This window comes from Camelus bactrianus, chromosome 2 (genome assembly GCF_048773025.1).
Source record: "Camelus bactrianus isolate YW-2024 breed Bactrian camel chromosome 2, ASM4877302v1, whole genome shotgun sequence".
Classification (NCBI taxonomy): Eukaryota; Metazoa; Chordata; class Mammalia; order Artiodactyla; family Camelidae; genus Camelus; species Camelus bactrianus.
The window spans coordinates 50747673-50761148 of NC_133540.1; the positions used below are offsets into that span (position 1 = coordinate 50747673).

Genomic DNA, 13476 nt, shown 5'->3' on the forward strand with positions numbered 1-13476 from the left:
CCATCAAGGCCCAGCAAGAACTCCAACTCCCGCAGTAGAAATAAAGCTGAGAATGCGCTCGCTCTCTGACTTCTTACAGGCAGGCACACAGGCTACACAAACTGTGTGTGTATGTGTCTATATATATACAGACATTTCACTGGAAGTAAGAACTTTTATTTTCCTTTGGAACCCGCTTAGTACCATGTTCATGGTAAGTGGTATGTAAATGACTGACGGCCCCATCTTTCAGCTCATGTAATTATTAGTATCTAAGCTCTCACATGTTATTATCGCAGACAGCAACTCTAAGAAGGCAACACTGCTCCTATCCCCATTTTACAAATGTGGGAGCTGAGCCTTAGGGTCCTTACACATTGCTCCTGAATTTACAAGCAATGAATGGTACAGATGAGTTGCAAATCCAGATGACTGGACTCTAGAGTCAGCTCTTTTAGTCACCATGAGGCACTCTGTCTCCTACCTAGACAGCACAGTCACTTAAAAATCCACGCAAATAGATCCAGGAAGCAAAGGAGGTTTTTCAGCCTCAATACTGAAAGAGTATTAAAGAAAAAGCCATGTTTATTTTACCTGCCAAAGGATCCCTCCAAGCATTTATAGAAATGTGATGATCTCTCTTGGACTAATTTTGAGAGAATTATCATCAACCTGAATGATAGCTACAGACCAACGATGGGTAGTTCCTTGGTCTTTTACTTCGCCATATTTCCCTTTGTTCGTTATTTTCCTCTAGATATTATTTTAGTCACTTGAGAAATGAGGACTCTTCGAAATCACTTTGGAAACATGGAGTGATGTGTCCATTTCTCTGAAAATTATTGCAGCCAGTGAGACTTATGAAACAAAGCTTGACTAATAGCCAGACTCTTAAAGTATACAGCACATGCGAGAGGGGTGGAGGTGAGGCGAAGAGGGCATATGTAACAGAAAATATCCAGTTTTTTTCCCTAGGACTGGACTAGTGCAAATCCCTTTTTTCCTCAAACCAAACTTGGAGCTCTCTAGCAAAGTTCTTGTTTATTCATAAATCACCACATGGCTCTCTGGAGCTAATAGAAAATCTGTTTTTTGTTAAACTGCCATAGCAGAAGAGGCAGAGGAATTATAATGAAAAATGCAAAGATATAGGATTTCCATTCAAAGAAGCAATCACACCATGATGTGCTACGAAATGAGTGTGCAACAGGATACCTGTGCAAGGGGCCCAAAGACAACAGTGCCAAGGAGAGTACTTTCTGGCAAGACAGTGTTCTTTCTTGGGCTCACGACTTAGAAAACAAACTGGTTACTGAGGAGAAAGGCGGGGAGGGATAGATTAGGAGTTTGGGATTAACAGATACACACTACTATGTATAAAATAGATAAACACCAAGGACCTGCTGCAAAGCACAGGGAACTATATTCAATTCCTTGTAATAACTTACAATGGAAGAGAATTTTAAAATATATATATATGTATGTATGTATGTATACGTAGAATTGAATTGCTTCGCTGTACATCTGAAAGTAACATTGTAAATCAACTTCAATAAGAAATAAGAATTAATTAATTAATTAAGGCCCTATACCCTAGTCGTAGATGTCAATGCAGTAAAATTGCTAGATCACTTCTATGAATTTTAAAATGTATGAATTTTAGATATTTTAATTTACCCTTGGTCAGTAAATACGTTAACTGACTCAGGATATCTTAAAGACTTGACTATTCAAACAAAAAAAAGACAATGTTCTTTCTAACCACTTCTTTAGATCAGTGTTACCACATTACTGAGTTATTATTACCAAATACACAGGTAAGGCTGACAGACGCCTTGAGCCATATGTAACTCTGTTGTGTGTGTGTGTGTGTGTGTGTTGAGGGGGCAAGAAAAATATTTTTATGTTATTGTCTTTTTTTTTCTTTTCTGATGAGTAGATTTTAGTGTTAATGAAGTGTCGGTCTCCAGGAAATCCCTGCTTACATTCCATAAAATCGGATATGTGAGTCATAAGTTTTACCTTTAGAACTCTGAACAAATTTGATTCCCACTTGTATTTTTGGAAACTGCCTTAAGGAAAGATCATTTTGTTTCACTCACATGAACCCCCCCCAACAGACCAAGAAGCCAGCAGAAAGTAAACACACATACATACACATACAGACATACACATTCTAGGTGGAGAGAGTGCGTGTGTGGGGGTATGACTCAGTTCTCAGTTCGGGAAGCAGAGGGAATTCAGCAGGGCTGGAGCACAGGGGGAACTGGAGAGTGGTAGATCTGAAGGAGACAAAGGAAGGTCAGATCTTGGCCACCCACTCATTTCCTGCTAAAGAATTTGAATTTCAGGAGTTTTAGGATTTATCCTATACGTATGTGCGTGGCTGTACGCCTGAAAGTAACATTGTAAATCAACTTCACTTCAATAAAAAATAAGAATTTAAAAGTTAATTAATTAATTAATTAAGACCCTATACTCTAGTTGTAGGTGTCAGTACAGTAAAATTATTAGACCAAATAGGGAGATCTAAACAAAAATGTAAATTCAGTGATTGCCTGTAAATTCCTTCTTTTCTCCTTTCAACAGCACATTCTTCCCTTGCCTTTTCTTTTGCTCCCTCTCCTCCGAGTCCAGAATGAGGTCTTCTGCTCTATCCTGGGCCATGGGTGCAGCTCCAAGCGTTTGCTTTTATCTGCACTATCTAGCAAGTGTGCCGTTACCTTAGTGCCCTGTAAAATGACAAGTCAGCTTATTAAAGCTAAATGTTAGTGCCCCCCCAAAAAAGTTTTTTATCGTGGAGTCATCGAGAATACCTGGATAACTTATGAAAAAGACAGTCTGGAGACTTGAATCTTGAGAACCAAGCTTAATCTTCCTGCTAATATGGAAGATTAGCTTTATGAACAATGCCTGATATCTTTATAATGAATTATCTTCTCTTTCAGTTCCATAAGAATTAGTAGCACTTACAGAATTATCTATGATTCATTAAATGTCACACCGCGAAGCTCACATGTACAGGACACTGTCAGAAGGTCCTGCCTTTAGGGAAGCAAGTAACCAAGCTGTCAAAAGGTCGACAGTTACTTACTTGCACTGGGAAATACAGTGAAATTATGGCAGTTAGGCTACTGAGGAAAGGCTTGGTTTGCCCAGGCGTTCTTGGTAACTTCCTCCTCCAGCGGGAGAAACTGCCAGTAAAGGAAGAATGACAATTTACATACCATAGCAAGGCTAATCCGCCTTGTGTGTTAGTCACAGCACGCCTACTTGAGACATCCTGGGAAATCCCTATCTGGAAGAGAAGAAAAGTTAAAATCACCATTGCTGTGCTTATTCTGTGGAATTCGTGGACAGAGTCACTTCTATTCATTTTCAGTGAAATATTGAAAAACTGTTCCTGTGATTTTCTATCATGAGTTAACTGTTTGTGTGATCTTTTTTAAATTTGATGTATTTGCTCTCACTTTAAAAGATACCATAAGAGACATTTTCTTTCCTTTTTTTCTTCCTACTATCCAAGACTCCAGGAAAAACAGCTTCCGTGGTAACTTGCGTCCAGAGCACAACTAGAATGAGTGGTGCGGAAAGTTGTACGGAGCTTGCAGAGGTAAGAACACATTTCTAGGGGGTGAACTGACTGTATTTAGCATCAACAGCATTGCTACTGGCTAATTATGCAATGATTATTAAGAGTAGAAATGGCTAGTTTGCTTTCTTTAGCTAAGACCTGCTCTATATTTTTTAACAATGTTATTCAACAACAACAAAAAAACTAGGTGATGGTTGCATTTTTTTTAACACCTCTGAGCTGCGTTTCTTCTTTTACAAAATGAGAAATTAAATTCCATCCTCTCAGCTTTTCAATTCTGTGTGTTTCATATTTTGTTCTTGAGTTAGAGGAATTTGGTTCAATGTAAAATTTAAAAAGAATATTATATTGATGCGGTTAGAAATAAAATCTATTATAGCAATAGAGTGTCTATGGTAAAATATTTATTTATATATGCAATTAATTATGTAATCTTTGTTAACTGGTTACTGCAACAAATACTAATTGAATAAATGAATGAATGAATGAATGAATGAATAAAAATGTTTCTTAAAGGTTTTTTTTTGAGAGATAACTAAGATATAGTAGGAAACTCAGTGAGACTCTTGTTCATTTAGGTGTTTAATTTAGCAATGTCAGAACTTGAATATCTTAGAGGTTGGTCTGGTATTAGGATAAATGAGAAAATAATGCCCAGCCGCTTTGAACACAGATTACATTTTATAGGGAATAACTGTTCTTTAAATGGGCCCTTAGAAGGACCAAAGACTAAAAATCTTCCTATTTATTGCAAATAGCTTTATTAACAACTGGAAAGCAAAGCAAATGCAAATGAAAAGTTTCCCCCAAACTTTGTATTTAATTGATTTTTTTTCATTTTAATACATATCTAAGACATATGAACCATGGTAAAATGTTGATTGATTTCCAGAGAAATCCCTACATTTATGGCCTATAAGCCATACCTATTGTTGTGATGATCTTGTAAATGATTTTTATAAAGAATTATTTATATATAACTTATTTATAAAAAAAATCAAGAGTCAAAATATTTCATAATTTTTTCAGAGAAAATTGTATATGGAAAAAAATGCACACTCTCTGATTACTCTTAATCTAAATTCCCAGAAGGCAAGGTCATACAAATGTTTGCTGGTCACAGATTTTTTTGTGTGTGTATATCATAGATGGAGAAAAGACTTTTTGAGGACCTAAAATCCATGTTCCGAAGCACAGTGTGGAATGCAACAACCTTGAACTTTAGTATGAATATGATAGTCTGTGAAATTTATTAAAAATAGAGGTCAGATAAATAGGTGGAGCATAGAGGATTTTTAAGGCAGTGAGACCATTCTGTATGATACTATAATGATGGTTACACATCTTTACACATTTGTTCTAAAACCATTTGTCTAAACCCATAGAATACACAACACCAAGAGGGAACCCCAGTATAAACTATGGATTTGGTTAATAATGATGTGTCAATATAGGTTCATCTATTAACAGATACACCAGCCTGACAGGGGATGCCAATAATGGGGAAGACTGCCACGTAAAGGGGCAGCAGGTGTATGGAAAATCTCTATACTTTCCACTCAGTTTTGCTGTGACCTAAAATTGTAAACAAGAAGATAGAGTGCTATGGCTCCCTTTCAGACATTCTGATTCAGTGTTCAGAGTGTTCTATGTGTAGCAAGCTCCTAGGGAGATTTTGATGCACTCTTGTGGTGAGAACCCCTGGCGTAGAGTCCAGGCTTACCGCACCTCTGCTTTGCTGAGCACAAGACACTCTCAGCAGGGTTGGCTCACAGCATTTTCCACATCAAAGCTGCCTAATATTTAGTCTGTTCTGATCCAGAATGAGTCCAGACCCCTGGAAGTCCTGAAAAGGAGAAACCTCAATTGCAGGACCAAACATACTTGCCACCTAGAAATTGATGTCACTTCTGGCACTCAGCCAAACCAGCTGGAGGTCAAAGGAGGTCTAATCATTCTGATTTTGTTGACCCACAGAAAAAAATGTCTCTTTTAAAATGCAGTCTTAATTATAAATGGGTCTGAATAGGAAGTAGCTAAGAAAACTAAGAACTGCGTTTATAGAAACGTAAGATACCATCAAGACCTAGAACGCTGAGTGAGACAAAAGTAAGTAAAGATAGAAAAATAGTTTTATAAGTCATTTCTAATGCAAAAAGCCCTTGAAATCCCATGATGATTGCAAAAGAGCATTTCCTGTAACGTTTCTGACAAAGGCCAACATGTTCTGAAAATATTTCTTAAGTGCTCGTGAATACCGTTAAGCAATTTCGTGGTCCACAATAACTACTGAGCCTGAAACTGAATAGCAGATTTGGGGACTACCCTCTTTACCTAATTTACTGTATTACTTCTATGACTCAGCCGTGAGGTGGTTATAAGACTGTTGAGTTGGAACAGAGAAAATAGTACTTAAGGGAACCTTGCTGGTGGTCGATTTAGACAGATGGCAGGCAGTTTCCAGAGCTTTTGTGCTTTCTTTAAATACATTGAAAAGAAAAAACCCTGTAAAGAAAGGTGGTTAACTTTTTCACCGTGCCAATGATTTATTGTTAATCTAAATTTGTAACCTATTGGGTTTATTCAAAAGACTGCTTAAAATTACACCATGCCAGGTAATCTATGCCCACCTCCATAACATAATCGTATGATGGTCATTGAGGGTAGTTAATTCATTGTAGTTTCCAGAATCGGTTTGCTGCCACTTAACTGTCAGGTGTTGGTCTTTTTTTCTTGATGGTTCTATCACTCCTCTGACTTTTGCCCGGGCCACTCTTCAGATCATGGACACAGCTACAAACATAATTTTTCAGAAATGTTTACTAGATAAATACCTAACATGTATCCATGAAACTTACCTGATTTCTATACACATGATATGCTGGGTTTTTTTTTTTTGAAAAGGGTTGAAATCCAAATTCATAAAATCCTAATTTCTTGCTTGCCTCTTAACAGACACATTTACAATTTATAAGAGCATCATTTTGGTAGTTGACTCATATAAAGGAGTCCAAAATATAAAGCTTATTCATCAGCAGGTCTCTATGAAAGGCTACAGTGTGGGGATTGCCACTGCTAAAATATTTTTTAAAAATCACAACATGAGAGTCTGTGAAAGAAGCATTTCTCCTGTTTTCTTAATAGACTGTTCTGTTTCACTTTTTTTTTTTTTTTTTAAGTGTGCTCAATCATCAAGAAGAAAGAACTTACCAAATCCTCTTGAACAAAAGATAAAGTGCTTGGAACAACAGAGGAAAGAGGTAATTCTGAAATACTAGTTGAAGCAACATGCATGGATTGATGCTGAGAATAAAACAGACAGTGTATCACCTAGTGCCTTTTATTTTTGTTATAGGGTCACAGTGTTTATCTCTAGGACCCTGGACTGCATTACTTTGAGAGCAAATGCATCTTTCTAATTCACCTACATATTTCTTACTTGGCCTCTCGGTGTTAAGAAAATGAATAAAAAATAGCAAAGTCATAAATCCAATAATTATAATCTTAACTTTTTTCAAAGCTGAGATGTTTCCTCCGTGTGGGCCAGGTGAGCTTATCACCTGTCACCTTTATGCCCTGCAACTTGACATACCCTGAAACTCAAACTGTCAAAGGCTTTATTGTACAGTTGACTTAGGTGCTATGACTTCATGAGTTGGGGTCATTATCATTAAAAAGAATCTTTTATTCTAAAATGCTTTGGGAATGTGATGGGTATTATTTTGAGTTCTTTTTTGTTTTCTAAGTTATAATAAATATTAGAACCTCCTTATTCTCCTAGATAGAGAAAGAAGTGAAAAGTCAGCAATTTTAGCACTATGTTGTCAATTCTGTAATTCCTTTTCTAAGTCATTTTCTGTATTACAGCCTTCATGTTTTCTCCTATAGTGCCTTTTACCCCTCTTTGTACTGCATAAAATATTGTGCCCTTCTGGAAAATTACTGAGCTCTAGCAGAGTAAAATTACTATAGCATAGAAATGCTAGTCCCTAAAATGACAACAGATCAGGTATCTTTATATAATAATATTATATAGTCTTATACTAAATAGTCATCTCTAGTTCCAGCATAAGAGTTACTTAGTAACTGCTAGTCTGGATTAGATATTTTGTTTTGTAATTAAGAGAAAATCTTGCTACCTTTTAGTCATTTGACTATCCCCTTGATGTCTGTCCCATGTTGATAGGTGTTGGAATTTCTCTTAATATGAGAAGTTGTAGACTTCCCTTACAGGAAAACTAAAAACAAGTCATAGTGTTTTTTCTTTTATCTATTTAGCACATTGTTTTAAAACTTTCAAATTGTTTTCTGCTTAATTATTTCTAAATATTGCCTTATGACAAAACTATTATTCCTTGAAAGTCTGTACCTTCAAAAAGGTGATATTATTCATTCACTGAGTGTATATTACAAATCACGTGCTGATTTAAAAAAAAAAACCATAGTATTGCAAGCAAATGATTATCAGTTAACAGGGCTCAGAATTTTTTAATAGAAATTCTGCTGTTAAAAAGCTAGAAGAAATATTTCATTATAATAATCAATGTAAGAACAGAGAAAAATATGAAAAGATTTGAAAAAAGGCCCTTCATATATTAATAAATCTCACAGAATACCATTAATATATTTTTTATCAGAATCTGGTTGGATTAAAGAAAGAAGATGAAAATTCAAATAACTAAGCAAAGTTAAAAGTTGCCAATAAACTGTTCAGCTGACTAATCATACCTAAGACCTAACAGTTTTTCATATGTGAACCAATTATGAAAGGGTGAGAGTGTGTTCAAGTAAATCATCTCAGATCTACCAGAACTTGGTGGAATTGTCTTCACCCATGGCTTCTAATAAACTTCAGTAACCTCAAAAAAGTGATTTCATTTTGGCTAAGTTTCCAAATGGGCAGAAATCCTTTGTTGATTTACTAAATTTTAATAATTTCAGCTCCTGGAAGTTAACCAGCAATGGGATCAGCAGTTTAGAAGCATGAGAGAGTTATATGAAAGAAAGGTAAACACTTCTCTGCCTGGTATTTGCTTTAACTCAGTCATCTGGGGGAGCCAAGGGTGTGAAGATTCTCATTGATTTCAGCTAGAGGAGATTTGTGGATAGCCAGCGGTCTGTTGAAAAATGATAAGGGGGTGGTGGGGGTGCTGAGTGTGTTACTGGCCCCTTGATACTGAGGATTAATGAACAAAGGAGGGTGTCAGTGAATTGTCTTGAGTGTGGCAAAAGAAAGTGCTTAAAATAGCCTCTAGCGATGTCTCTAGAGTTGGCACGAACATTCATCACAGCTCACAGAGCATCCTGGCCTCGACTTTCTTACTAGCAGCCATAAAAACACAAGGTTATATGTGAGGGCAGAGATGGCTTAAAGTTCAGACTGTTCTATGCAAGGCTAGCTCTCTAATTCTTTGGGGGATAAGCTATTTTCCACAGATGGAGAAACAGTGTGAGCAGTGAATGTGTGAGGGGAAGTGGGGCATCCCCTCCTCTCTCTAGACTATGTCCTCTGTCAAGAAACTTCTGGGAGAAAATATCTTTTAATGGGTAAAAGTCAATTTATAATTTAAAATCATCCCACATTCAAAAAGAGAGGAAAGAGAAAGTAAACACCCCTAAATAATTCAGAACTAAGAAACTTAACCACAAGTGAGTAATACAGCAGTATTGCTCTTTTCTTCCCCATTTTGATACTCAGACATATCAAATTTAGAAAGAGCAGGATAATGTCCCCCTCCACAATGCCATAGTCAAGCCACCTTGTAATATCAACTCTGAGGTGGGTCTCCCAATTTTAAAGAACAGGATCCCAGAAAAAAAAATGTTTAAGCTACTTTCCTCTACTTTCCTGAATGACTTGCAGGTGCATGAAGACCTCGGGTTAACAAGGGGAACAATTCCCATCTTTGGTCAAGTGCCCGTCTTCTCAAACTGGATGGTTGTTACTCGGACTACTAATCTGGTTTTGAGTAGCAGATTAAGCCCTGCAGGTTACCGATGAAGGCCATGTCCCTTTTCTGTGATGTAGGCATACTCACTTACCCCTATCCCTCGCTGCCGTTTGCAGCTCGGGCAAGGCATTAACTGGAGAGTTGAGAGTAGAATGACAAGCCTAGAAAGCTCCCTGTCTACCTGTAGTCCCTGGAAAGTACTGTGGTTTGGAGAAAGGGAAACCCTGGCGGCTGTTTTGGCTTTCCTGTATCAGAAGCTTCTATCTTTCTTTTTCTTTCTTTCCCTTTCTTTCTTTCTTTCTTTCTTTCTTTCTTTCTTTCTTTTTCTTTCTTTCATTGAAGTATAGTTGATCTACAATGTTGCCTTAGTTTCTGGTGTACAGCACATTCAGTTATACATATATATTTTTTCATATTCCTTATTATAGGTTATTATAAGATATTGAGTATAGTTCCCTATGCTAAACAGTAGGAACTTGTTTACCTATTTTATATATAGTAGTATCTGCAAACCACAAATTCCTAATTTATCCCTCCCGCCCTTTCTGCTCCTCCCCCATCCCGCCCCGGTAACCATAAGTTTGTTTCTTTTTACATGCAAACGTCCTGATCTGGGTTAGGGGCGTGAAGTAGAGCCTCTCCCTAGGGGACGCCCGGGAGTGGGGCAATTCTGTCTCGGGTGCTTAGGCTGGGAGGGAGTAAACCCAGAGGTATGTGGGGTTTAGAAGAGCTGTCTGTGGGGTTTAGCTGCAGCTGTCTATGACCCACTTCCTTAGGTTGCAGAGCTGAAAACGAAACTGGACGCGTCCGAAAGGTTCCTGGGTACGCTGGAGGAGGAGCGGCTGCAGAGTCAGAGGGAGATTGACAGGCAGCACCGCCGGACCCGGGAGCGGCTGCGGCGCGAGGAGGTGGGCGGGGCTCGGGGAGCGACCGCCCCGCCTCCGGGAGCGAGGCGGGCAGGCGGGCTCTGGTCCCCCGGCTGTTGAAAAGCGACCGTTTTATTACAATCAGCCCTTGCGGAGCAGAGTGTGCGAGGGTGTTCGGGTTACGCAAGTCCCCAGAGCCCCAGATAAGGGCCACTTCTCTAGAATCAAAAGGAAGGAGGGGCCCCGCTCACTTCCTCCTTTGTTGCACAAGTAGGCTGGCCTTAGTTTGCCCGGCTCTACCCGCTTGGAGAACTGATCCTCGGATTTGAGGATCTCTTTCTAGGGCATTTTAGCCCAGGAGAAAATCAATTTCGGTTTTTTGCTTTTACTCATATTTTTATTACCAGTGTTGATTATATGATAGTACCTTGTATTTGTACAGCTGCTTGTCAGCTTACCGAAGTTTTATACGTAAGTACGACTTTTGTCATCCTAAAAAAAAAATAATAATAATATTTTAAAACTACCTCAACCCCATCCTCTCATTTAACGTTCTCAGCCCACCTGTGGGGGAAATCACATTTTCGCCATTTCAGAGATGAGATGTAGAGTGTAGATGATTTGTCAACGTCGATAACGTAGCATTGGGCAAGCGGGACGTGAACCCAGTCTCCAGATCCCGAGGCCCCACTAATCCTGCTGGGAACTGGCAGGTGGCCACTGGGAGGACGGCTTCTCTTAGAGTCCCGGTTTTACTGTTAGTTATGGGACTTCATGGATATCATAGAAACTGGGAGGAGGCCCTTGATTTCTAATGGCCTCTCATTTTTTCCAGGTGCCTTAGGAGAAAACTAGAAGGGTACATTTTCTCAGGTGAAGTCTTATCACTGCTATTGTGTTGCATTGGCTGTATTTTAAAAAGTGCACAAGTTTTAAGGCAATATCACAAATCAGTGCAGGCGACATCAGTCCAGGTTTCCTACCTTGCTAAGGATTTCCTTGCCATAGTAAGTCCTAGGAAAACAAGATTTTTGCAACTCCCTTTCTGCCACGTAAGAGGCCCTTTCTGTTCTGTTCCATTTACACCCAGCACAGGAATCATGGTGATTTTTTTTTTCCTGATGCAGTTGAGAGTATTTTCTAGTTGAAATAATTTTCTCTTAAATTATGCTAAATTAGGAGAAGATTGGTAAATTTTCTTCGTGTACATAGAGGCCTTTTGTATTTAAACAAAAGGAAATAGAAATCTTTTCACTTTTAAGGTAAATGATTCACCTAAAGTAGATTTCTTAAATCTAATCATTCTATTGGGAAATTTTAGTTATTAAAATAACATATTTTAACATATAGAAGACAGTTTCTCATTGTGATTTACCTAAATTCCGGAATATTTATTTTACTAGGTTAAAATTGCGGTCTCATTAAGAATCCAATTCCCTCCACAAAAAGTCTACTGTCTAGAATATAAAATTAAGAGATAGGAAAGAGATGTTGACTGAATCCAGGGCCTGCTAGTGTCTAAGCCACCGACCTCGCTTTGGTTATTTAGAACACTGGATTTCTCGAAGGTGACCTGAAACGTGGAGGGGTGATAGGCAGTTGGACTAGCTCATCTCTACCTTTTAAAAGTCGTAATCACAACAATACAGTGCTCTGAATAATTATGTGGTAAAGGGTCTTATTTGCCTGAGGTTTTATCCTCCTCTCGCTCTCTCCAGTCCAGAAGGCTGCAGGATTGGGCTTTGAGATATTTGGTATTTTTTGTTGCAATGACACTTTTTGCTTTTTAGAGCTTTCAATTATTTTTACTGAGTCACCTATCCATCACCTTGTAGCAGTGCTTGGCAAGTAGCTTATTGTGCAGACCCATCTGACCCTTAAAAATGCGGAGTAGGGATTTTGATGTCTTTTTCTGGGATCACAGAACTTAGAACTTAGGATAACACAAAGATTTCTTCTGTCCTAATCCTGGCCTCCACCCAGAGAATATTGCTCAGATGGATTGCTAAGTGAAAATCTAGCAGGTCCTGTTTTTATTATATTTCAGGAGTATTCCTACATCTGAGTTTTATTGATTTTGATTTTGTTTTCTTGCTCTCTACTTCAGAAGGAAAAGGAGAGCCTGAACAAAGAATTACATGAACTGAAGAAAGAGAATAAGCTTTTGAAGGAAAAAAATGCTCTCGCAAACCAGAAGAAGCAACATTACGAATGTGAAATAAAACGCCTCAATAAGGTATCAGGCCAGGTCAAGCTGGGGAGATCAGATGAGAAGTCTTTGTACCAAAAGCATATTCTTGATTGAGACTCAGCAAAATCTACACTGCAGTGTGCCTCAAAGTTTTGGAGGCTTGCACTAGAGGTCTTTGTAATTTTCTAAATCACTCCTATCTGCCTTGTTCAGGCATACATGGCTAAGGAGTTTTTTGGAAATTCATGTCCCTACAAAGAATTGTCATGAAAAAAGAGAGACGTGGAGAAATTTTAGAAGAGAGTAAGAACACTTTTTTTTTAGTTCAAAGAACCACATAAAGCAAGTGGGTGTTTGCAAACAGTAGTGTATCTCTTAGTCAACCGCAAACATTTCCTGAGGAAACAGGGTGCTCTTTAAATTCACCACTATGGAGCCGCTGAGTGTGATGCAGACTATGTGGAAGCACGCTAAATGCCAAACCTAAGGCTGTGATGGTGGCCGTCCTGAGACTAAGACTAAAACTTATCTCTAAAGGGGGAGTCTGGGGAGTAGGTCTATTAGGAAAATGCTGCTGATTTAATTCCTTTGCTCCAACTTAGATATTCAAAACGCTGTCTGTGAATTACTGCAAAAGGATGACATGTGAGTGCGCGTGTGTGTGCATGTGTGCTTGTGTGTGCTGTTCTATGGACTAATGTCTTAATTTTCTGGGAGGAAGGGATTGCTGACTTGTTCAGGGAAAAACATTAAGTCCTTTGCTGTTGATTTTTCCAAGAGCCACTTGTAGTGCATGGTTGAGTCAAGATATTCATCTCTCAAGCTAGATATTTCTTGATCAAAGTAACAGAAATTGTCTTCTAAAACAGGAGTAGGTGATTGGCCTCCAACACG

General features: G+C 38.4%; 1 protein-coding gene across 2 annotated transcripts in view; it reads left to right on the forward strand.

The window, feature by feature from the left end:
- TNIP3 (TNFAIP3 interacting protein 3) overlaps positions 1-13476 on the forward strand; it is a 48114-nt gene that overhangs the window by 13005 nt on the left and 21633 nt on the right. For both annotated transcript variants that reach the window (XM_074341495.1, XM_074341494.1), the window contains exons 2-6: positions 3506-3592; positions 6754-6834; positions 8516-8581; positions 10302-10433; positions 12499-12627. In XM_074341495.1, the coding sequence (XP_074197596.1) occupies positions 3506-3592; positions 6754-6834; positions 8516-8581; positions 10302-10433; positions 12499-12627 (495 nt within the window). The remainder of the gene's footprint in view (positions 1-3505; positions 3593-6753; positions 6835-8515; positions 8582-10301; positions 10434-12498; positions 12628-13476) is intronic.